The sequence below is a fragment of the Papaver somniferum genome, unplaced genomic scaffold, assembly GCF_003573695.1.
Source record: "Papaver somniferum cultivar HN1 unplaced genomic scaffold, ASM357369v1 unplaced-scaffold_128, whole genome shotgun sequence".
Lineage (NCBI taxonomy): Eukaryota > Viridiplantae > Streptophyta > Magnoliopsida > Ranunculales > Papaveraceae > Papaver > Papaver somniferum.
In genome coordinates this window covers 6,884,313-6,910,159 of record NW_020621936.1, presented here as the reverse complement: position 1 = coordinate 6,910,159, position 25,847 = coordinate 6,884,313, and the positions used below count along the sequence as shown (strand labels likewise).

Genomic DNA, 25,847 nt, shown 5'->3' with positions numbered 1-25,847 from the left:
AAGGTTTTAACGAGACAACATATGCTTTTCCAACACTGTTCTAAGTCTCATTTTTCAAATTTTACACTCTTGAGTTTTTTCTGGCATATACTAGTGACTTAGACACAATGATCATCAGGAGGAGTGTTATAAACGTGTATTTAAGTTAATAATATCTAAGAAAAATATCATTTTTACCGTGATATCCTTATGTCTTTCCCTTTTTAAATAGAAACTTAAATGTTTGTTTATTTCACTCGTGTAATAAGCATTCTTCTTCTCTTCTTCTATTTCTTTAAATTTTGACAATATAAACATTATTATTTGATTTGTCAAAATTATTTTCTAAGAGGAAGGATCTTTCCACACTTTTATTCTCACACTATCAAAAATGAGTACATTTCGAAATAATAAATCATATAATTTACCACTCTTAATTTTAATGGCCAAAAATCCGTTGATTTTCAACGAATCATCTTCAAAGTAGTAGATGGTGGTGTTATACGTCTCGGAATACGTTCATCTTTTTTTGTAGATGTAGAGCTTTGTAAGAGGAACATATCACAAAAATATTAGTTTCGAATCAACAGTGGTTTGGTTTTTATTCACAAAAATAACGTCCAACCTCGGATGATCTCCTGACCAACGCTCAAGAGATTCCTCATTCGCCAGCCCAGTGGTCCCCCTCCCATTTATGTTATCAAGTTCAACGTCGATGGCAACACCAAGAGTAATGAAAGTGTTGTTGGGATCATTGCCAGAAATGACTATGGTGGCTTCTATGGTTGTCATTCAATTTACTTCCAGGAAAGATCTCCTCTTTGTGCCGAAGCTAGAGGGTTTACTGAAGCTCTCAAATTTGCCAAAGAAAGAAGAATGGATAACTGCATTATTGAAGAAGATGCGCAAGTGATTGTTGATCTTATCAACTCCAACCATTAGACCCCTCCTTGGAGAATAAAAGTATTATCTAACTGAGATTCGAAGAGTGGTGAAGGAGTTGGATTCAATTCGATTTGAATTTATAACGGTAATGGGAACAGTGTGGCCCACAGTCTAGCTAATTATGCTAGAATCAACACGTCACTGACAGTTGGTTGCTTTCTCCTCCTCTTTGTATCCACGCTGCCTTGGTACCTGAGATTGTTTCCGTGTAGTTTGCTTTCTTTTTCCATGTTTGTGCTTCCACCCACCCAACCACCCCCACCAAAAAAAAAATAAATAAAAAAGTGTGAAGGCACTCTTCCTTGTTAGTTATCATTATTTAGTTTGTTATTGTTCGGGGGAATCCTACTCATACGCTTCCGTAACCTTAGTTTACTCTACTGTAATTAATTTCGGATTTCGGTGCGTTTCGGTCGGAACCGAGATACTAGGACAACTTTATTTCGGGAAGATTTTTGGGAAGTTCTCGATGAAATCTCAGGAGTAATAACGGAAATTGAGTTTTCAAATTTTATACATATAGTACGTATATCAAGCGTTTTTCAAACGTTTTTACACACTATTATATGCAAATATCACTAACTTTTTAAATTAGAAAGAAGTCTTCATTCAAAATAATAGAAACTCTAGATCCGAACAAATTTTAAAACTTCAATCAAGATTTTCGGTCAATTCCTGCCATGTCAACCGTTCAACCAAAAATTTCGACCGATTTCAGCTAATTCGGTCTCGGCGAAATTAAGCATCCGCTATTTTGAAAGCGGAAACCGGAATTTTCGGCATGTCCGAGTGACTACATTGGTTTACTCCTGAGGTCCCTAGACTCCAGAGTCCCGAACGACTTGCTTTCTCGTCTCTCCGACTCTCCCCCTAAGTAAACCGTCCTCTCAAAGGTTTTTGAGTCCTTTTATATTCCCTCTAGTCTGGGGATTTTGTAACCAATAAATACTCACAAGTCATCATACTCCGCCCAAAGAACAGTCATCATACTCCGCCCAAAGAACAGCTCAGTCACCGCCATAGTTACCGCCACAGCCATCACTGAATCTTTGAACCAGGTATCGTAATCATACAATTCTTCTTCAATTTCAAAACAGATTCAGGGATATTTTAAGGTTATCAAAGCAATTCATAATTAGGGTTTAGGTTAAGGATGGGGAAATCAAAGGGAGATAAAGATGGGCCACTCCCACCGTTTCTTGTAAAATGTTATGATATGGTTGATGATACAAATACTGATTCAATAATTTCATGGTGTCCCTCGAATAATAGTTTTATCATCTACGATATGATTGCGTTCCAGAAAGAATTGCTTCCTAAATATTTTAAACATAGCAATTTCTCTAGCTTCATGAGACAATTAAACACTTACGGTTTTAGGAAATTGGACCCTGATCGGTTTATATTTGGGAATGAAAAATTTGTGAAAGGTAAAAAACAATTGTTGAAGGATATTAGTAGAAGGAAAAAGAGCCAAGAACATATTGAAAAAGAGCCGCAACAGACGGAGAATAAAGCGCCTGTCGTGCCACCATGTATAGAAGTAGGAATGTCTGGGTTACAACAAGAAGTGGAGATTCTTAAGAGGGATAAAAATGTGCTCATGCAGGAGTTGGTTAAATGTAGGCAACGACAGCAAAATGCAGACATTGAGTTGCATTGTGTGAGGCAACGGATTAAAGGGATGGAGCTAAATCAGCAACAGATGCTGTCGTTGCTGGTTATGGCTATGCAATACCCAAGGTTTTTGTCCCAGTTGGTTCAGCAGAAAGAAAACAATTGGCGTGTGTCTGATACAAGGAAAAAGAGACGGCTTCCTGCCCCAGTGCAAAGTAATGAACATGTGGAACCTGAAGTTTTTGAGGGTCAGATAGTGAAGTATCAGCCATTGACAACTGAGAGTCAAAATTCTCTACCGGCTCCAGTACTTGACACTGCTGAATTTAAACATGCAGATCCTGCTCCAATCGGGGATGATGATTTCTTTAACAATATAGATTTTACGTCATTTGTGGAACATTTGCCACTGCCAGATGTACCTGAAGATTTAATGGAGCAGCTTCTTTCGATTGCCAGTCCACGACTACAGGAGATTGATGAAATGGAAATATACACCACTCAAAATCTGGAAAATGAGGAGGGGATTAGACCCAAGAATCTTGATGCTGGGGGCGAACCAGTCGAAAATCTGGACCTTCTAACAGAACAAATGGGACTGCTAGCATCTGACGAAAAATATATGAGTGAAAGTCCTTAAAATAGCTTGTGTTGGCAATCTTGGGAGTTTCATATGTGTATCATCATCCAATTTTCTCTTCTTCACCAGTTATGCGGAAACCATTGTTGGGATGATGCTGAGCATTTTTTCCTCTAAATGCAATCAAGAAGGTACTTATGGCGGTATTACTTTTACCAAAGAATAGTATTGAGATATATATACTTTTTACAAAATCCAGTGAGATTGCTGTCAGAAAAATGATACTATAGTAGGTTATAGTTAAAGTTTTGCTTAAGTTGAAAATCTGATTTTGCATTCCAAACTGAAATTCATGCTTGTAATTTAATAGAAAATTTGAGTATATAACCTGAAATTACAGTTTTGATACCAGCATGGTTCTTTCGCTTAGTTAAATTACTAGTATGGGTTGTGGCGTCTAATCTTGAATTTGATGGGAGGTTTCAATTGGCCATTTCCCTTGTCTGTTATCTGGTCGCCTAATTTTTTGGTTTAGGGTCATTCCTCTAATTCATCTCGATACCCAATGTTTGGTTTATTTGTTATCTTTCAAGTTTTCTATTACTATAGGTAACTAGTTGTTTCTTTTTTGTTTGTTTGTTTGTGTGTGTAAATTTATATCTTCTGTCTCTCTACAGAAAACACATTTTTAGTTTAATTTTGTAAGTCTGGTGATGTACAAAGGGGTTGGGTTGAAGACATTTAGAGGTTCAGGAACTAGTCGGAGATGGGTATACCCAGACTGACAAATTTTCTATAGGGCCGCGGAGTGCAAAGGTGGAAATTAAGGCAATTGAAGATGAACGGGGAGTTGAGGGTGTTAGCAAAGACAAACAAATGGATCCTCAAACATGATAAGAGGCATCAGATTTAAGTTAAATTTATGGGAGATAAATTGGTTTTCAGAGCATTACACTGATGGTGAGATGTCTTATTAGCGTGATGAAGCAAGAAAACCATTAGAAGCTGATGCTGTCAAAATTGAGAAACTGATTTTGGAAATAGGAGTATCTCAAAGAATATTGATCTCTCTGTCTCCATATTTGTACATACGAAGGTATAATAATGATATGTTAACCACACTCTATTTGAAAGTTAATTTTTATTCGTTTTCTTTGTATAGACAGACACATCAAACTGCTGTGAAATAGGAGATAAAACTGGAAACATTAAGGGATGCTCCTAGGATAACTAGAGCTGGTGATGAATCCTCCAAAACTCGAGAACAAATGCAACTGGGAAATGTGCGCGCGAGGTATGATGACTCTTGAGTTTCAAGTCTTTCTTTTAGTTAATCTTCTTGTCTCACAAGCGAAAAGCACATCACAATTTGATTGTAAACAGAATGAGTTAGTTACAACTAGCAAAGACTGTCCTGAGTTGGATTACTTAGAATCTCTTATCTAGTTGAAATAGAAGATACAATTGTCTAGCTACTATCACACAAGTACTCCCACTTATTGAGACACATATAGTTCACAGCCCTTCTTAATAACTCCACTTCATACGCTGGTCCTCTCTCCGAAAGATGCTTGGCCCATAGGTAGAACGAACAAGCGTGACAAACAAAGGGAGCTGCAGCAATGCAAACAAAGTCACAGGCACACAAGCAAACAATGCTATAGGAACTGGAATCCATGTCCATCTAGGTTGAAGTACAATAGAAAGTGCTGCTCCGAAAGCTACAATCATGGTAGCTATAGAGAAGAAGAGATTTGCATATCCGATTGTTAATCTTTTTGGTAGTGAATATAGGAAATCATCTTCTGAATAGCGTGAACTCAAGATAGAAAAAAACATAAGAACCGCTGTGATGGAAGAAAAGAGAGCTGAGGCATCTGCAATTGCAAACACTGCGAATGATGTTGTATTTAAGAAAATTGGAATCCCATTGTTGTTGCTACTGTTGTCACTGTTATTGCCTCCTGGTACTGTGAAAGCTGCTGCAAAAACTACTGTAGTGATGAGTGTAGCTACAAGCATGCATGAATTGGCTGTATCTTTCATCCACTTCTCTGCCTTTTCCAATAATTCCTTGTGTTCCTCCGTGAAAAGATCTCGACCTGTCTTTCCTTCATCGTTTTTCTTTTGTCTATGTCTTTGTAGGGTAATCTTCTCAACCTCCTGAATGAAGTACTGTTAGTATGAAGTAGGAGTTGAATTTAAGTTAATCAATATGGCCATCCGTTCTTTCTTTTTTGCTGCCCATGACAAAGATATCAACTACAGGGTGAATAAGCTTCCATACCTTAAACCACTGGAGCTCTCGTTGCATTTGAAGAGCTGAACCAGAAACTGAATTGAGGCTCTGAGGATTTGCTAGCTTTGCGACCCAGTGCAGGATAGTGTTATTCTCATCATATACGAAGGAAGCCATTTTCTTATCTGCATTCATCTCACATATGAGATTAAAAATCTTTTCTCGTCGATATTTTATGGCTTCTTCTAATACAGTCATATTGGTCTTCATTCTGATACACATTAGGTCAGGAAATGTTTGAACACACTCCACTACTATTTCAACAGCCCCAAACCTTGTGGCCAACTCCAAAGCGTCTGATTCTGTGAAAATTTTGAAAATTTCTGTGCTGCTCTTAAGAGAAATTTGTTTGCAAATGCATTTAACCAAGGCCAAGGCATGCTTTTGCATTAATTCTTCGTCGTGTATTTGTTTAGCACTGCGAACTGAAAGTAGGAGTCCAAAGAAAAGTTACCCTCTTGGTTCTCTTAATTCGTTCTAAAATTGTAAGCACATTTTGTTCATAGCTTTCGCCAGTTACAAGGGATAATTTTCACCATGTACGATCTACATGACTAAGAAAAAGACTTTCTAGAATGTAATATACAGATTGCTAACATGGATTGTGTGAATTCGGTCCTTAAGGTCGGTTCCACCTATATTGTGTCACTCAAAGTCTTTTAGGAGAATAAGCCCTATGCTTAGGCTCTGGCCCAGAACAAAAACTCTATACGATGAAATAAGAAAAACAAGCTTACTAACATGAGTAGAGGAACTGTTGCCACAATGTCCGCTCATTCCCACTTGGGAATGCTGAAGGTCTTTCTGCCATTGCTTCCAATGCACAGTAACCATCTTCACTTTTTTCGGTAGCCAAGTTTGGAAATCGTTGGACCAGGTACAGAGCAACATCTACAAGAAGTTAGTTCTTTTAGTATTATCTTACTGAACAAAACTAGGATGCATCTTGTTAGACATACTGACAATGAGAAACTTTAGTCCTGAATCAAGAGGTGATTTAGTAAGATGTACTATGTAGAGTTTCTTGTTAACGTTGTCTGAAATCTGAACCCTTGAGGCTGTTGACATATATTAATGCATAAATACCTTATCCTATCATATAAATCATCATGTCATATAATTCTTCTTACCATATAAATTACTTGCAATACATATACAGATTAGGGTACCACCCGAGACACCATAGTAGGGACTTGGTTCCTCATCTCTAGTGACGCTGCAAAGATACTTAACCATTTCTTTACTTCGTTCGTTTGAAGAATTAGCACTGTAAGCTGCAGTTACAAGCGGAACCCACTCATTATTATCGCGCATCTGTGTCAAGTTAGGGTTTTTAGTCACCATCGCCTTTGCAGCTCTGATCAATCCAGCAGCAGCGACAAAATGAAGCGTTGTTTCACCGTCACAGTTCTTCAACTCTAGTGCATCTGATGGCATGAGTGCCACCAGCTTTTCAACAAACATTGAATGCCCTGAAGCTGCTGCTATGTGCAATGCTGTCTCATTGCCGACAGTAATACTTGCCGTCAACGCAGAAGGATCAACTTTAAAAATCCTTTGAGCCCTATCCCAGTCACCTTTAAGTGCTGCTTTGTACAGTACCTGGTACTTCTTTACAAGGTCTTTCTGGTCCCCGTTCTATTCTGTATAGACCATGAACAATCTAAGGGTTAAATTAATGAGCTAACTTTCAGATTTAGTGAGTCACATGGTGAGGAAAGCACTACCATATATTGGAAGTTCCGTTCTCATTTCTGGAGTAGCATTTATGACTTGTAACACAAAATCAACATTCACTCAGGGAGTAACTGTTCATAGAGTGTCGTCTTATATTCTCATTTACTTTTTGTCGACTTCCTAGGCAATAGGTTAGTGGCTGTTTGGATACTACATCAGAACTAGCTTTGTGGCCTGTACAAGTCTGGAACCATGAACAGTAACACAGGTATAATTTGATTAACTCGAAACAGAAGCTCTGTTTTAAGCCAAAAGAAATGAGAGAAATCTGTCTTTCTTGGTGCATATTTACCACAAAATCTGTCTTACTTGGTGAAAGAAGTTGCGCTTACCGGAATCATAAGCATAAATGTCATTAAGCTGGACTTCATCTGCCAAATCAGTGTTCTTCAGATGCTCTGGTAGTTGTAAACAAAGAGTCACTTGATATAGTCACACATTGTGTCCATGGATTATTCTCAAGTTCCTAAAGAGAGAAAACAAGAACGGAGTTCACTTAGAGGACTAGTGTTAAACATACCCGAACTAATGTAGTTATCATTGTTGTCAGTGTAATGCTGGATCCCAATTGTTGCGTCTCTCGTTAAATATTCTGTTTTTTCACATAAACCAATTGCTCAGTTTCAAAAATTAGAGAAATATTCACTAGTTCACATGAAAACTTAATGTCTATACTGTACCAGAGTAGTTGTAGTTATCATTATTGGTGTTATTATGCTGGATCTGTGGTGAATCGACTGTCAGATACTCTGTTGCATCATGAAATGTCAGTTAGAGGAAGGTGACAACCAAATTGACGGGCTTTACTTAGTTTAATAATTAGTTGATTACATACCAGAGTTGTAATTGTAATCTATGTCCATATGTTGGATATGACGATCAGGTGGCGAATCTACAATGGTGAGATATATGTCTCCTGGGGCATGGGTGGATGTAGTATATTCTCTATTGAATGCTGCTGCTGATGATATAGGTAACGGCGCACCTTCCTCGTATATATTGTTTTCGAATAATTTTCTTACAGACGATTCAATATCGTTCTCCAATGTTGATGTTGTTGCTCCCATACTGTACCTTCTGTTTTCTAGTTGAATACTCGATTCTGCAACTTATGGTGATTCCACCGACCTATATGTGTGTGTGTGTGTGAGATAGAGAGAGCTCTTACATGGGAAGTTTATTCTTTCAAGTTCTGAGGAAGTAGAAAAACTCTCAATAAATGAATGAGTGACGCTTGAAAATGTTATACAGCATGGACTCAATTTCTGAAGGGAATCAACAAGTGTTACTCTTCTTTCAGCCTAAAGACTCCAAATGATCATTGGTGGGTCAATTATATTAGTGACAATAATCATATAATCTCAACGAAACGTGTAGTTTTGTCAATAGCAAATTTCAAGTGTTGTTCTTTTAAGCATCTATGAAACATGAGACCTCATCCCAATCAGTTGCCAGGTCTAGACTATGGTAAACATCATAGGCGTACCTCATTGAAGGTTTGTGCTTTGCTGCCTGCCTGCCTGCCTGCCTGTCTTTTTTTTTTTGGCAGAATGGAAATGAATATAGATGCGTATCTCAGTACTGGAATGTGAATTGAGATGGTCGTTTTACTTCCTTTTTTTTTTTTATTTGGTGGGCTGTCATTTTGGGTTAGGTTAATTATTGTGTTACGAAATCTGACAGGATAATGTGGACAAAAACATAGACAAAAGTGGAGGAAAAGCAAACAACTAATCTCCTTTCTACTGGAGTGTAAGTAGGTATTTGTATTTTATTAATACGTTATTTTGTTTTTGGTATTCAGGTTTTGTCCAATTTTTGAGTTTGGTCTAATATTTGTCCAACTTGGCGTTTGGTACTTGGAAAAGACGTTGACCCACGTTGACTCTTGACTTCCGTTTGGAATTTATTTAAAATTAATATAAAATCTAATAATTAAATGAATTTACTATTTTACCCTTAATTTTAAACCAAAAGGGAGTAAAGTCTGGCAACCGTAAAAAAACATGATATTTTTTTCTCATGATTGGTCTTGACAGGATGTTTCCTCCACCTCTCTCCATCCCATCACCGCCGCCACCACCACTTCTCTCCCTCTCACTACAACTACCGCCATCATCACCATCAAGGTATAATAAAACCCTCTAGCCATTCATCCCGTAGCATTACCAGGATCAGTCGATCCATAACCCTCCTTCCCTACGAGTCACCACCACCAGAACCATCTAAAACTTCTACATAGCCTCAGGCCAATTCACCACCAGTGCCTTTACCATCACCAGCACAACCGTTGTGCATCACAGACCTAAGCCAAAACCAGTTGCAGCTCTGCCTTAAGCCATTAATCCACACATTTGATTCCTACAACATTCTCAACATCTCAGCCATACAATCTCCAGTCGCAGCACTAAGATCCATTGCAACATCAACAAACCATTCTTCCCAACCTTGAGCATCAAACTCTACTGATTTAATCTTTGGCATCACCGTCACAGTACTTCTCTTCTCAACGGTATTTGCTGCGTAAATTCAACTCAAACCATCCCCATGTCACATCATAGTCTCAGCTCATTTCACAACCATACAACAACAGATTCAACTTCAGTTCTTCTATAATTCCTCACTGCACCAGGAGTAACAACATCAGTTCCACTTTCTTCTTCGATTCCAGCTTCAATTCCACAATTGCAACAACATCACAACTATCAATCTTCTTCTAATCTTCAAAGCCATTAACTTCTCGACAGCAAACACTAGTCCCTTGCAACTCAAGAACATTGATTATTGCCAGAAATCATCAGCGACCCCATCGAACATCACTAACAATCGAAACCCATCTCGGCATTTCAATAACAAACACCACCAATTCTCATGCTCTGAACATAATAAAATTCAGTTGCAATCTTTAATAGAACATTATCATCCATCTCATAATCGTTTCAGGAAATCGATTAACACATTCAAGACCCCCAAATCAAAAATCAAAACCTAAAATTTCAACTCCCAAAGCATAAAAATTCTGATTCGAGATCCAAATCAAATGATTTTAGACCAAAATTGAAACCCAATGAAACCCCTATTGCATAAATCCCGTCATGAACCAAAATTGAAACCCAAAGATGAACCGAAACCCTAATGTAATCAAAGCATCAAAACCCTAACTAAACAAAAATTGTTCCATAACTGAACCAATTCGTCTTTGAAAGAAAATACAGCAGATTCTAAAGAATCGATGGCAGTAGAAGAGAGTTATAGTAGAGAGAGGAGAAGAATTCCTACCGGCGTTGTGAATAAGGTTATGCAGAGTTGTGGGTTTGTGGAGGCGGAAGAAGTGAAGTAGAAAATGAATTTGGGAGTTGGAGAGACTTTTTTGGTAAAGTAAAAGGGAAAAACAGGAAACCAGAGTAGTAATTAGATTTTATTTAATTTTTATAATAATTATCAAACAGAAGTCAAGCTCTAGCCAAGTCAACGCGGGTCAACGTTTTTTCCAGGTACCAAACGCCAAGCTGGACAAATGTTAGACCAAACTCAAAAGATGGACAAAACCTGAGTACCAAAAACAAAATAATCCTTTATTAATTGATTTATAGTCTTCAAAAAATTATAACCACCTGATGGGCAATTACTTGGTTTGGTTAAGCAGTGGTTTTAAACGAACTGCTCAGAAACAACAACAATACAAAAATAATCCATCCCTAAAAGGGGTGGTGTGGCTGTGGTGAACCTTTTTAGGGTTGCAGTGGGTTCAAACGGAATACCATGAGATCCAACAGGTAAGTGTTTTGCAGGAGGTGGTTTTGGTGTTGTCTTTAGGAGTGGTACATTAAATTTTTTTGTTGGCTAAGACCTATTACCGAAATTTGAACTAGCCATATGTGATTTTGAGTTTACAGGATTCGCCCAAGTACTACACTTTGGATGCATCCCACATGTAATGGAAGTATGAAGATTTCTAATGAGAGTATATATAATTGTCTAGCCCTTATCCTTTCTGTGTCTCCCAAGTTATTGTTATGACTTAGAGTATTGCATATTTCAGGATACATGTTGTTACTGTAGAATACTAAGCATTTGCAATGAACTATTGACCAACTGAGAATAAGTTGGAAACAAGCTTTCTGTTTATAACTGTTTTTCTGAAATTTGATATTTTTTGAATTGGACGGACGCGGGATTCTTTTTAGTGGGAATGTTATTTATGCCCCTACTATCCATGGGTCCTGCACAAATACCCTTATACATTATGTAGATACCCCTCGCTTATTAGAAGGAAACAAATTTTCCTTATAATTCCGTAAATACCCATTAAGTTTTAAAGAAAAATCATTCAATGGTTTCATTTTTCATTTTAGATCAGAGATTTCTCCATCTCTCTATTTTTCTCTCCTCCACTATCACCCAGCACCACTACCACCATCAGCATCGTTTCTTCACCGCCGTAACCACTATCAACGTCGCCACATCTCAGCCGTCGTTCATACTTATTTTAGGTTCGTTTGAGTGAGACAGAGATTTTTCAGAGACGATTTAAAATTTTGAGAGAGATAATAGATTTCTTCATATGGAATCAATCAAATCTTCGAATCGAACTTCAAAGTCACCATCTATAATTCGTATTCTTCTCGTTTTAAGAGGTATTTCAATGTCAATTGAAGATCCAGTCGATCGAGATAGAGATTTAGGTTTTGGATTTTATTTTCTGATTTTCTTCGATTTGATTTTTTGCATTTTTGATTTAGGTTTTCGATTTTATTTATCAACGTATTTGATTTAGGTTTTTGTTGCCTCACCTAGCGTGTACGAAACCATGAAATCAAAAAATAAAAATTGATCAAAATTTCAGAGAAGTTCAGTAGTGTAGGAGTGATTTAGAGTTAGAAGTTGGGTTTATGGCTTTATGTTGAAAATTGAGAGAGGGGTTTGATTTTATTGGGTTTATGGAGGAATTACAGGAGAGTATTGGTTTTATGAATGAATTATGAGTTAGGGTTTTTATATCAGGTAACCCAGGTGTTGTTGATTTGAATCGAGAAGAGGAATTAGAAGCTAAGATTATGAGAAATCAGGATAAAGAAGATGGAGTTTGCCTTAATTTGTTGTTGTTGAAGAATTAAAGTATCTGTGATTGTGAAAACGAGAAGATTGATTTGTGGTGGTGATAAATTTTGATATAAATTGCAAAGAAGATGCAGATGCAGTTTGATGAGTGCCAAATATTGTATATATTTATCCCTTTTTGTTGGCATTTAACTCATCTTTTGCGCATTAATTCTACATTTTATCCCATATTCTGTATTTTCATTGTTTTCAAGAATAAATATTTTTATTAATTAATTTTGCATTTTTAGGTAATAAATAAAGTTCGGATGAGTCGCGAAGCGAAAAGAGCAGAAAAGTAGTGAAAAGCCGGGAGAAATTACGCAAGGAAGCCGCGAAGAATGGTGCGCACAACCTCATTTTCTACACACAAAAGCGCCTCCGTTCTCAGCCATCAGATCATTTCTCAGAAGCATCCGACGGTCGCTCCTTCATAGATCATCAAAATCTGATGTCTCTGCCGAGCACCACAGCGCTGAAATTCCAAGCCTTCAGATTAGATGGTAGTTGAATCCAACGGTCGCTCCCTTGCTGTGCATCAAAGTTTGATATCTCCGCCTAACACTACAGTACCTAACTCCATCAAGTACCGTTCATTTTGTTGTATCATATAATCCAACGGTCGCTCATCGCTTGCCTCCACATCACCGTCCGATCTACCTACCATCTTCGCATCTCGCAGCTCAGAGTCACAGAACATCAAAACTCGATACGCCCGCCTCACACCCTAGCGACCGAACCTATACCAGCTAACCAAACACGCCTTCTCTGCCAAACCATCAAGCTCACCCCATCTCCTTCCCCATTCCCTCTGCAGACACCATGTCCTGCCACCATCTCCTTCACCTCCACTGTCACCACCACACCGCCACCAAACACCACCATACCACCTCCGTCATCATCCTACACATAATTGAACACCTTCCCCCATCATTCTAGCCCTTTATCCCATCAACTCATTACCTAACCTAAACCCTAGGTTATGGATTGATGGATTAACGTGTGCTAGAGTTGAAATTGGCGCATGAGAAATGGAGTAGGAACAATTACAAAGCATGGGTTGCGTTCAATTTGATGTGGCTACATCAAATTAGGTGAGAAATTACCAAACCCTAGCTCTGTCAGTTTGGGTGAAAAATTGGGTAGAACCTAAATTGTGTTGTGGGTATAAATTGGGACTATGGGTTGTGTTAGAAACCATGTTTGGACTAGCCTACATCCAGGACTCTCATGTCCTGTTAAATTTCAATTTTCAGTTACAGCTCAAAGTTCAGTTTCTTGCTCATGTTATTTGTTTCCTGTTATGCTTAGTTTCATGTCATGTTATGCTTGTTTCCTGTTAATGTGCAATGCTCTTGTTATGCTTGTTATGTTATGTTATTTCCTGTTGTGTTCTGTGTAATTGTATTATCCATGTTATGTTTGTCTTAATTAGTTTGTGTGTTTGTTTCTACACATGAGCTTGTAAGCCCCCTGTTCATCTCACATGTTCTTATTCTGAGGTTTGATGCTTGACAACCATGAGGTCTCTTAACTGCAACATGTTCTAATTCCCCTCTAGGATGAGAAAATAACTGAACCATGATGGTTAGCTATTAGGATGGTTTTTGCTGAGCTTAAAACAGTTTAGGCTAGTTGGATTCTTGAAAGATCACCTGATTTGTGATTAGTGGTGCTGTAAGAAGACCACTAATGCTAGGGGTCTGTGGTGGTTCTAAGGAATTCATTAGCTACATTAGTTAGTGAGCCACTGCCTAGTTAGTCTGTGATTGGTTGTGCCTTAAACAGACAGCCAATACTAGGGGTTAGCTAAGGCTGTAAGGTTGGTTAACTAGATATTTGACAAGAACTTAACCTAGGTGAACTGGCTAGGTAAAGGAAACTCTCATTCATCCCCTGCACTTCCCCTCCACAATTTCTTTTCTATGTTTGCTCTGTTAGCTTCACATTATCCTTGCCCTTGGCCTTAGGCCTTGGTTCATCTTATTCTTGTTCTGTATTGCTTGTGTTTGCTGCTGTTGCTGCTGCCACTGCCAGGCTGTTGCTGCTGCCACTTCTTCTCCTGCTGCAGCTCTACTCTGCTGCCACTTCTTCTGCTGTGCAGTCTTGCCACTGATGCTTTCCTCTGCAGCTGTTGCTGCCAAGCCAAGTCCAGTTCTTGCTACTCCTGCAGCCAAGCAAAGGCCTAGTTCAACAACTGAGTCCAAAGCCCAAAGGCCCAGTCCTCAGTAACCAAAGCCCAATTTCATTGAGGCCAAAGCCTAGTGTATTGATAGGTTAGAGCTAAAGCCCAATTCAATTAATTGTGGGCTTAACCCAAAAACCTGAACTCATTGTAAGGCCAAAGCCCAATTTGCACTTCAAAGACCAAACTGAGCCCAAGCTCAGTTCCTTTTATTGAGAACAAACCCATTAGCACTCAAAGCCCAATTGAAGCCAAAAAGGCTTCATAGCCCAATAGCAACTTAGAACCCAATTAGCTAGAACACTCCAAAAACACACCCGATCTCTGTGGATCGACCCGTACTTGCACGAGCTACAACCGACGACCGTGCACTTGCGGTATTACTGTAGGCCCCCGTTTATTTGCGCATAATTTTATACACCTTTTAGAGGCCTACCAAGTTTTTGGCGCCGCTGCCGGGGATTGGTGCTGTGTTTTATCTGTGTTTTTTTTAGCTATTTTTGCATTTCATTGCATAGCATTTGCATCTGCATCTGCTTCACTTCATTTGCTGTTGGACCTGCTGTTCTGAACCTGTTTTTCCTCTGCTGGGACGCCACCAAGGAAAAGAACCAAAACCCAACTGGGTTTTTGCAACAATATCAGAGCAGCTGGGCTGTGCTAAAAAGGTAAGCCTAAACCCATTCAATTGAGAGAACCCAACCTGTGGGCTTCCAATTTTTTATTTGTGGGCTTGTAATAATTAACCCAATTTTTTGGGCTTTTTATTTTTCTATTTTGGGTTTGTAATAATTTATTTGTGGGCTTGTATTTATTTTGTGTGGGCTTGTTTAAATTCTTCCATTGGACTTGTATTTTGGACTCTGGGTTTAAACCCAGCTGAGCTTATAACTGGTTGTGGACTTGTAAGTGGACCTCGAAACCAAAGTTTTAAAACAAACGTCGGGCCTTAACCAACTGGGCCAAATTAAACTTTCAAAAATTAAAACTTGGATTTTCGTAGGCCGCAGCCTTCATTTCATTAGAGGCTTGCACAGTGGGCTTGCTCCCATTTCAAAAACCAAATTTTTATTTTCTTCTTTTTATTATTTAAAAAAAAAAAAAAAAAAAAATTTACTTGCTCCCAGATTTTAAAAACCAAATTTTATTCTGCTCCCACATTAAAAACCAAAATTTTTCTTTTTCCCATTAAAACCAAATGTCTCCCGCCAAAACCAAATTTTTCCCAACAAAACCAAATTTTTCCAAAAAGTCCAATCCCTTAAAAACCAAATTTTGAGCTTAGAGCCCAATCATGTATAGATCTTTTTCTACTGTTGGGGAATACAACGAATCCCTTAGAGAACTTGCGTATGGACAAACTTCACGTTATGAACCTCCCACAGACCATGATGTCAATAGTTATAGGAATTATTATGGACATTTTCAAAGTCCCGAGCCGCAATACATGAACCCTAATGACTATTCATACATGCATCATTTATCGCAACGTGAAAATGAACATTTTGCTAGTGCCTCACTCACACAATCATCTCTGATGGATCAATTAGAAGCTCGAATCGCAGCTTTAGAAATGCAATCACATGAGGAATCTGTCACATCTAATTTTCTTAGGCAACCTGAAATCTATGCATGTCCCGCATGTGGTAGTTTAGACCACCCTGTTGAGCATTGTCATATTTTGCATAATTTTAGGCCATCAAGAGAAAATCCAATGTATGAAATGCCCATGAATTGTGAGAATGGTAGTCATTGGGACCATAATCAATCCTTTGAGGGTTGCGATCAATATTTTGTAGACCCTAATGACCATGCATACATGTACCATTCACCACAATTTGAACATGAAGAATTTTGTACTCCCATGAATTTAGACTCCACCACAGAAGCTTTAAGACTTAGTGAGCAAAACTTCGATAGATCTACATCACGAATTCAGGCATATTTAGATCAGATTTTGCTTCACCTACAAAAGGAGGAAATTCATGAGGAAATGTATGTTGTCCCTAATGAAGTGTCTAGTCCCATTCATGTAAATGATGTTGAATATGAACCTAATTTAGAGGAACATGAATTGACTAACGACACCACCACTGTTAATGAGGACCAATATGCATGCTACCATGATGATGATTATGATGATTATGATGATGTGTTAGAAGAACATGAAAATATTGTGGAACCTGTTGGTTCAATAACATATGGCTTCTCGCCCTCGACCTTCATGAATGTTGTTTTTTCTAATACTCATTGTAATTCATATGATTTTGATATTGACATGGGATTCGTACAATTATTCTGTGAAGATGAGCATGACATAGGAATAGTTGAATCTTCTGTAGACACTAATATGAATGAAAATATATTTGATGTGTCTGATTCTCTACCTAGGTCACATTGTGATATTTCTCCTGATTTGCCGATGCATGAGAATGAATCTGTTGATGATGTTGATGATTCTAAGTGTGAACTTGCCAATGTGAGTGATGATTGTGAGCATGATGTGACATGTGTAGATGAGTTAGAAGATTTTGATTTGATTGATAATGATATGCCTATTCTTCTACCTAAGTCACAATCTGATGGTCTTCCACCCAACCTAGATTTGGTTTGTACCAATATTATAAAACCAATTTCTCTGAGAATGCCCAACCTAGGTTTGGAACTGTGTGCTTCCCAAGTCCTTTTGGACTATTTTGCTTCCAAATATAATACATTTGAGGAACCACAGTTGGAAATAGCATGTTTGCCCGTCCCTAGCACAGTTCATTTTGAGCTAGACCTTGTGCATGATGAACCCCCAAAACTGCGCGATTTTGTTTTCAAAATTATATCTTCTGTAAAATCCAGGTTTGGGGGTAGCTCATTTTGTTTTACAGTTTCACTTGCGTTTCTTTCCTGTTATTATTGTGTGAAGCTGTTGAAATGTCTACACTTCGTCTTTTGGGTTGATCCTCAACTCTTTAGATTGTTAGTGTATGGTGAATTTTTTGTATATAATCCAGTAGATAAAATTTTAAAAACCCTTTTGTTCCTTTTGTATATTTTGCTAATCCAATATGATCTCGGTTGAAATATGTTGGATTTTTGCCTTGAATAACGGAGTTTTAATTCTGCTTTCGCCGAAATCGGGTATTCTCTCTCCTTTTACTCTACTCAGCATGTCCCTTTCCATATGTTGCATTTTAATTCTTTCCATATTTTGAAACATTGAGGACAATGTTTAGTTTAGGTTTGGGGGTATAGAGTAGATACCACGATAATATGCTATAATTAAAAACGAACTCCTTCTTCTTTTTGAAAAAAGTGAAAAATTCCAAAAAAATTAAAAAATCAAAATTCAAAAAAATTAAAAATCATAAAAAATGGAGCTCATTTACCTTGAAATGTTGACTCTTGTGCAAATATGTATTTTTATTAGGAGTCTTAGTCTAGATATTTAGGCACCCTGATTCTAGCACAATTCACATAGTGATAAGAAATTTGCACGCGCACGATCTACCAATACATGTATGGCCTCGATCTTCAAGGTGTTTGATAGGAAGTTACGATTGCCAATCACTTTAGAATACTGAACGAAACTTGACTAGCTTGTTCTTTGGTTGGTTGGGATAGAAGGTGGAGGTTACATTAAGAAAGACAACCATCGAATTTAACTGGGTGCATCAAAAAGGGCTACCTCTTGCAAAGTGTCATGTAATTTTGTTTCTTTTTGTTATGTATCAAAAGTGTTTCCTTCGAAAAAAAAAAAAAAAAAAAAAACGATGTATATATTAAAAAAAAAAAAAAAAAAAAAAAAAAAAAAAAAAAAAATCAGAAAAAAAAAAATCAGAAAAATACCAAAAAAATCAAGTATTTATCAATTCCATCATCTCTTGTTCCAAAAATAAAAGAGATTTGTCAATGTAAATAAGAGTCATGTAAATAGTCATCTTTTGTTGTTTCTTTTGTAATAAGCAAGGAGGGTGTATGCCATTGATGTACAACGCGAGTAATTGTGAAATACCTCCAACTCATTCACAATTCTCGTAAAGTCCGGACAGCTAGCTAGATTTCGACCTCAGTTCTTAGCCTGAGAAACTATCTCTTGGTGATTAGTAGTCATACTTCAGATCTTTCTTTACACATGTGTAGATACACTTTACACTCTTATCACATGTCCTTATTTGTTATCAGTGCTAGGATTGTGCCTTCGATAGCTAGATTGACATCTCCATTTTGCTGTGAGCTTAACTGTTTTGCACATGTCACGTTTGATGGAATCTGAGCTTATATTTTGTCCTTAGGTTTTGTAGGCACACCTCTGGTAAACCTTCACGAGACTTCAACTCGTCCACTAGGGACACTTAGTGGTTTAAAAGGCTTAGTGCATACGCTAAATGCATTCGAGAGACCAGCGACAGTGGTATAGTTAGGATTTCCTTAGTTTTGTTTTACTTGAGGACAAGTAAAATTCAGGTTTGGGGGTATTTGATGAGTGCCAAATATTGTATATATTTATCCCTTTTTGTTGGCATTTAACTCATCTTTTGCGCATTAATTCTACATTTTATCCCATATTCTGTATTTTCATTGTTTTCAAGAATAAATATTTTTATTAATTAATTTTGCATTTTTAGGTAATAAATAAAGTTCGGATGAGTCGCGAAGCGAAAAGAGCAGAAAAGTAGTGAAAAGCCGGGAGAAATTACGCAAGGAAGCCGCGAAGAATGGTGCGCACAACCTCATTTTCTACACACAAAAGCGCCTCCGTTCTCAGCCATCAGATCATTCTCAGAAGCATCCGACGGTCGCTCCTTCATAGATCATCAAAATCTGATGTCTCTGCCGAGCACCACAGCGCTGAAATTCCAAGCCTTCAGATTAGATGGTAGTTGAATCCAACGGTCGCTCCCTTGCTGTGCATCAAAGTTTGATATCTCCGCCTAACACTACAGTACCTAACTCCATCAAGTACCGTTCATTTTGTTCTCATAATCCAACGGTCGCTCATCGCTTGCCTCCACATCACCGTCCGATCTACCTACCATCTTCGCATCTCGCAGCTCAGAGTCACAGAACATCAAAACTCGATACGCCCGCCTCACACCCTAGCGACCGAACCTATACCAGCTAACCAAACACGCCTTCTCTGCCAAACCATCGAGCTCACCCCATCTCCTTCCCCATTCCCTCTGCAGACACCATGTCCTGCCACCATCTCCTTCACCTCCACTGTCACCACCACACCGCCACCAAACACCACCATACCACCTCCGTCATCATCCTACACATAATTGAACACCTTCCCCCATCATTCTAGCCCTTTATCCCATCAACTCATTACCTAACCTAAACCCTAGGTTATGGATTGATGGATTAACGTGTGCTAGAGTTGAAATTGGCGCATGAGAAATGGAGTAGGAACAATTACAAAGCATGGGTTGCGTTCAATTTGATGTGGCTACATCAAATTAGGTGAGAAATTACCAAACCCTAGCTCTGTCAGTTTGGGTGAAAAATTGGGTAGAACCTAAATTGTGTTGTGGGTATAAATTGGGACTATGGGTTGTGTTAGAAACCATGTTTGGACTAGCCTACATCCAGGACTCTCATGTCCTGTTAAATTTCAATTTTCAGTTACAGCTCAAAGTTCAGTTTCTTGCTCATGTTATTTGTTTCCTGTTATGCTTAGTTTCATGTCATGTTATGCTTGTTTCCTGTTAATGTGCAATGCTCTTGTTATGCTTGTTATGTTATGTTATTTCCTGTTGTGTTCTGTGTAATTGTATTATCCATGTTATGTTTGTCTTAATTAGTTTGTGTGTTGTTTCTACACATGAGCTTGTAAGTCCCCTGTTCATCTCACATGTTCTTATTCTGAGGTTTGATGCTTGACAACCATGAGGTCTCTTAACTGCAACATGTTCTAATTCCCCTCTAGGATGAGAAAATAACTGAACCATGATGGTTAGCTATTAGGATGGTTTTTGCTGAGCTTAAAACAGTTTAGGCTAGTTGGATTCTTGAAAGATCACCTGATTTGTGATTAGTGGTGCTGTAAGAAGACCACTAATGCTAGGGGTCTGTGGTGGTTCTAAGGAATTCATTAGCTACATTAGTTAGTGAGCCACTGCCTAGTTAGTCTGTGATTGATTGTGCCTTAAACAGACAGCCAATACTAGGGGTTAGCTAAGGCTGTAAGGTTGGTTAACTAGATATTTGACAAGAACTTAACCTAGGTGAACTGGCTAGGTAAAGGAAACTCTCATTCATCCCCTGCACTTCCCCTCCACAATTTCTTTTCTATGTTTGCTCTGTTAGCTTCACATTATCCTTGCCCTTGGCCTTAGGCCTTGGTTCATCTTATTCTTGTTCTGTATTGCTTGTGTTTGCTGCTGTTGCTGCTGCCACTGCCAGGCTGTTGCTGCTGCCACTTCTTCTCCTGCTGCAGCTCTACTCTGCTGCCACTTCTTCTGCTGTGCAGTCTTGCCACTGATGCTTTCCTCTGCAGCTGTTGCTGCCAAGCCAAGTCCAGTTCTTGCTACTCCTGCAGCCAAGCAAAGGCCTAGTTCAACAACTGAGTCCAAAGCCCAAAGGCCCAGTCCTCAGTAACCAAAGCCCAATTTATTGAGGCCAAAGCCTAGTGTATTGATAGGTTAGAGCTAAAGCCCAATTCAATTAATTGTGGGCTTAACCCAAAAACCTGAACTCATTGTAAGGCCAAAGCCCAATTTGCACTTCAAAGACCAAACTGAGCCCAAGCTCAGTTCCTTTTATTGAGAACAAACCCATTAGCACTCAAAGCCCAATTGAAGCCAAAAAGGCTTCATAGCCCAATAGCAACTTAGAACCCAATTAGCTAGAACACTCCAAAAACACACCCGATCTCTGTGGATCGACCCGTACTTGCACGAGCTACAACCGACGACCGTGCACTTGCGGTATTACTGTAGGCCCCCGTTTATTTGCGCATAATTTTATACACCTTTTAGAGGCCTACCACAGTTCTTAGATACATGAAATGGTGTTGGAATTGCAGTTTGGGTTAGCTCAAAGAGGTATTGTAGCTGTTGATTTGAATAGATGAAAGCTGTTGATATTCAAGGTTTTGGTGGATGATATTGTGCAGATTAGGAATTGATGAAAGTGATGCTTAAGGGTGATGAACAACTATGAGTGATGCTTGAGGATGTAAAAGGCAGCGAGAAGTGGTTTGGATTATGTTTGTAAGATGGTTGGGATGGCTTTCATGACATTCTTGTTGGATATTTTTATTCATTGCAGCGCATGGGGTTTTTCTTGTAATCTTTCATCATACAGCTGGTGCAAATCCTTAAGATGAAGGTTTTAATCTTTCATCATACAGCTGGGCAGGAAGATGAGAATGATATAACGCCGAAAAGTTTCCCTGTGAGTTCTCATATAACTGTTTGTTGTTCTTTTCTTATTTGTTTTCTTATTTGCAATAGAAATATCGATGTTGAATGATGCCGATAGTGAACCTTGAGCTGAGATTTTTACTATGAAAACATATAATATCAATGCTGAATGATGAACCTTGCCTTATTCTTGTTATCTTTACTAGGATAGTTTCTTATGCAGGACTTTGATATAAGTGTACTGAATGAAGTGCTGAACTTCATTTTGTTTTTTAGGTTAATCCAAGTAATTTGGTTGAACAAAACTGATTTCATGTCCTATCAACATAACCTTGGAAAGGTTAGTGCTTCTCTTTAAGATGCAGATTGGAGGCCAACCAATTTATATTTGGATTATAAGATGCAGATGGTGTTTGAAGCTAGGGAATGAGTGAATGAGATAGAATTGCAGTGACAAGTACTGTTTCTTGCTGTATTTTTAGCTTTCACTTTTACTACTAAGCTTCAGATTTTTGAAAACAACCTCATCAAGTTGCCTCCAACTTTCGAAACAACTTGAGAAAGTTGCTTTCACTTTTGGAGGAAACTTGAGCTAGTTGATTCCAAATTGGAGGAAACTTGAGCTAGTTGATTCCGGTTTGGTGGCAACTTGGTTATGTTTTTGGGTCCATTCATGCATCTGAAATTATCTTATACATATATCTTTGAGAATTTTCCGAAGAATCTGTGGTGCAATGGTAACACAGGGTCGTGTGTGAGTTGATGTTATATCCAGTTGAACTGGTGGAGATTATGTTGTGTTGAGTTACTGTTATATCCAGTTGAACGGGTGTATATTAGGTGAATGTACAGGGTTGTTGAGCTTCCAATTTTCTTTGTTTGCAGCAATGCTGGAGGTAGTGGATGTCGCAGTGGATGTGATTTCTTGTGTTTGCAGCAATACTGGAGGTAGTGGATGTCGCAGTGGATGTGATTTCTTGATGGATGTTGCAGTTGTGGTGGGGGTAATTGCGAGAGAAAATATGAACTTGTGTTGGATGCGCAAACTACTAGGTATGCATATTTTACAGACCATGAACATCTGTGTAGTTTTACACATCAGTAGTTGTAGTATATCTATTTGGATGTGATTTTGATATGTCATTTTTGCATTAACAAACCTGTGGTGCAACGGTAGCACGACTGACTCCATGTCAGATGATGCGTGTTCGACTCACGCCAGGTTCATTTTTTTTGTGTATACTTTTCCTTTGTAGACAACTTGTCCTAGTTGCTTCCATACGTGGAGACAACTTGAGCTAGTTGCCTCCACTTTTGAAGACAACTTCAGCAAGTTGTATCCACATTTGGAGACAACTTCAGCAAGTTGACTCTAGATGGTGGTGGTGGAATTGGTGGTTGCTGATGGTGATTGGTAGCGGTGGTGGGTAGTGGTGGTGGTGGACAGTGGCGCTGGTTGTCGATGGTGATGGTGGTAGTGGTTGGCGGCGGTGGCGATGTGGCGGTGGTGGAGGAAAATGGTGGTGCTGGTTAGCAGCGGCGGTGGTGGACGTTGGTGGTTGGCGGGGTGGTTATGTGGTGGTGGTGGTCGTCGGTGGTGGTTGGTGGTGGGGGGCGGGGCGGTGTGACAGTGGTGGCGATTAGCGGTGGTGGACAGTGGTGGTGGTGGTGTGGTTAGTGGCGCTCGTCGGTGGTGGTTAGTGGTGGTGGTTGGCGGCGATGGCGATGTGGCAGTGGTGGACAGTGGTGGTCGTCGGTGGTGGTGGGCGGCGGTGGATAATGGTGGTGGTGGTTGGCGGTGGACAATGGCAGTGGGCAGTAGAGGTAGTGTTTTTTTTTTTTGAATAGTGGTTAGTAATTTTGTATATACACTATACAAAAGAGGGTATTTTCGTAATGTATTAAGCTTAGGGATATTTGTAAAGTTCATAACGATATTTTTGCAAGGGCCTCCATGGTAGGGGTATATAGATAATGTTCCTTTCTTTAAAACCTTAACGAGTTAAAACTGATCCAGATATTTTTCCACCAAACACCATTGGTACCAACACAGACGAGTCCTTCTATCAAAAGCTTGTTAACATTCTCAACGAACGTTGTGATCAAAACATACGAATAGGAAAACGCTATTCAGATAAACTGCAAACACATACTGAAGAAAACATGGTAGGATAGTTGCATATCGAACCAAAATCCAGAGCAATAAGATTTTGAAAACCAAATTTATGAGAATTGAAAGACTAGAATTAGATCACAATATGAAAAATAAAATAGTTACTAAAAATGCATGTAAAAAACTTTTAAACAGATTTAGAACAACAAAAAAGATGATTAAAATGATCGAAAGATTTAGAAAAATGAAAAAAATTAGAGACGGAGTTGACGATCCTTAGAGAAGAGAGGCAAAAATGATAGCGCACAAAATCCTGCAAAAAAATGATAGCGCACAAAATCCCGCAAGAAAGAGAAAAGGGGGACCCGCTTTACACCGCTCCTATCTTGAATCCTTGATACTAAGAACGCTAAAAGGAATGGCGGAACTACATGTAGACTTGGGCTTGCTTAAGCCAGCCCAAAGTCCAAAAAAGCCCAAAATTTTACAATGCTTTTGATTTTGGTAAAAAACGATCATGCCTAAAACATAGATTTAAGCCACCCACCAATTCAATTAGTTTTCAAGCCACCCCACCCTTATTTTCCAGCTCCGCCACTGAAAAGGACAATTGGATTTGCCCCTCGGGAGAAACTGCGGGAGAAACACTCGTACGTCTAGCACCTCTCAGGAAAATTTTCCATTGTCAACATAAAGGGTGAATATTTTTATTTATTTTTTGAAAGAAAAACTAAAGGGTGAATTTTTTTGTTAATAAAGGGTGAATTTATTAACAAATAACTTTGAACTTCTTCTCTCCTCTGGTGGTATGCTAGACCAATATGCATGTCAATATACCCGTTAACAAAATGGGTAGCTGAATCAAAAGCATACACACTTAGTTGGTCTAGGATGAACCGTTCTGATACAAAAAAATCTAGATGCTTCTTTCTGGGTAGATGCCTTTCAAATAGCTAACTACTTGATAAATAGACAATTTGCCGTTTTAATATCATTTAATTTCTCCCTAAGAGAGTTTGTATGGTGTTGCTCCGAAGTACAACAGTCTTAAGACATTTGGATTGCATGCTACCCTTGAGGCCATATACTCTGGATAAATTGGAACTTAGAATTAAGGTGTGTATTTTCCTAGGCCATGCAGCATCTCAGACAGGATACAAATATTTTGAACCATATTTTATAAAATAGGAATTACCTATAGATCCTATTATAATGCTATTAGTTAGTGGCAGGTCCACCCACTAAAACCCAATAACCAGAGGTCCATAATTAAAAGAAAAATGGAAAATGGACCCAATTTTTTAAGTCCAGGTCTTGTACACGTGCGGGATCAGGTGTGTGAAATTTAAAAATACCACAAACAACCTTTTCTATTTAACAGGTCTATAAACACGAGAAGAACATTGACATTTCATATTCGTTTTCTTCTTCTCTTTCTTCTCACTGCTGCTGCGAATGGATTCTGAACAAATCCAAATTTTATTCTTCAATCTTTCTCGTTTTTATCAAATCATATGGAGATTTTTCTCTTACAATGTTTATTTTAGGGTTTCACGATCTAATGTTGTGTTTGATTACACTTTTTTATCTCCATGTTTGATTTGTTGATTATTTACTAGATCTAGACGAATAATCATATTTTTTGTTCATTTCGTTATTAGATTTACTTATACCACATCTATTTTGTTAGTTTTAGATGTGTTTCAGTTTGTTTTTGCATATGAAGCAGCAGTACGTATATCCTGTACTGACAGAAACCTAGAAGAAGAAGAAGAAGAAGAAGAAGAAGAAGAAGATGCATCGTTATGATTTACGACGAGAAGATTTGTTTGTGTTTCCAGGTATGTGATAGACACATTTTTGTGTCTAATTTGTCCTCAATGCCCGTATTGTTGGAACTCTATTTTTGTACTAATATTGTGTTTTTATGT

The 25,847-nt window shown here is 38.4% G+C and overlaps 2 protein-coding genes across 11 annotated transcripts; one reads left to right on the top strand and one right to left on the bottom strand.

Moving 5' to 3' along the window:
• The first annotated feature begins 1,660 nt into the window (after positions 1-1,660).
• LOC113332054 (heat shock factor protein HSF8-like) lies at positions 1,661-10,833 on the top strand. Of its 9 annotated transcripts, XM_026578720.1 has the most exons (5): positions 1,661-3,312; positions 4,284-4,415; positions 8,041-8,130; positions 8,841-8,909; positions 10,804-10,833. In XM_026578720.1, exon 1 carries the CDS (start codon positions 2,078-2,080, stop codon positions 3,179-3,181), a length of 1,104 nt encoding a protein of 367 aa, XP_026434505.1. In that variant the 5' UTR covers positions 1,661-2,077; the 3' UTR covers positions 3,182-3,312; positions 4,284-4,415; positions 8,041-8,130; positions 8,841-8,909; positions 10,804-10,833. The 9 variants fall into 9 exon arrangements, with proteins under 9 accessions (XP_026434505.1, XP_026434506.1, XP_026434504.1 ...); XM_026578721.1 differs by lacking the exons at positions 8,041-8,130; positions 10,804-10,833 and having other exon boundaries at positions 8,841-8,906; XM_026578719.1 differs by lacking the exons at positions 8,841-8,909; positions 10,804-10,833 and having other exon boundaries at positions 8,041-8,619.
• LOC113332053 (ankyrin repeat-containing protein NPR4-like) lies at positions 4,541-8,121 on the bottom strand. Of its 2 annotated transcripts, XM_026578717.1 has the most exons (9): positions 7,993-8,121; positions 7,838-7,906; positions 7,678-7,749; positions 7,490-7,555; positions 7,148-7,341; positions 6,551-7,063; positions 6,162-6,311; positions 5,409-5,845; positions 4,541-5,284 (listed from the first exon to the last, which is right to left on the bottom strand). In XM_026578717.1, the coding sequence occupies exons 6-9, from the start codon at positions 6,882-6,884 to the stop codon at positions 4,649-4,651; spliced, it is 1,557 nt and encodes a 518-aa protein (XP_026434502.1). In that variant the 5' UTR covers positions 6,885-7,063; positions 7,148-7,341; positions 7,490-7,555; positions 7,678-7,749; positions 7,838-7,906; positions 7,993-8,121; the 3' UTR covers positions 4,541-4,648. The 2 variants fall into 2 exon arrangements, with proteins under 2 accessions (XP_026434502.1, XP_026434501.1); XM_026578716.1 differs by lacking the exon at positions 7,148-7,341.
• Positions 10,834-25,847: the final 15,014 nt, after the last annotated feature.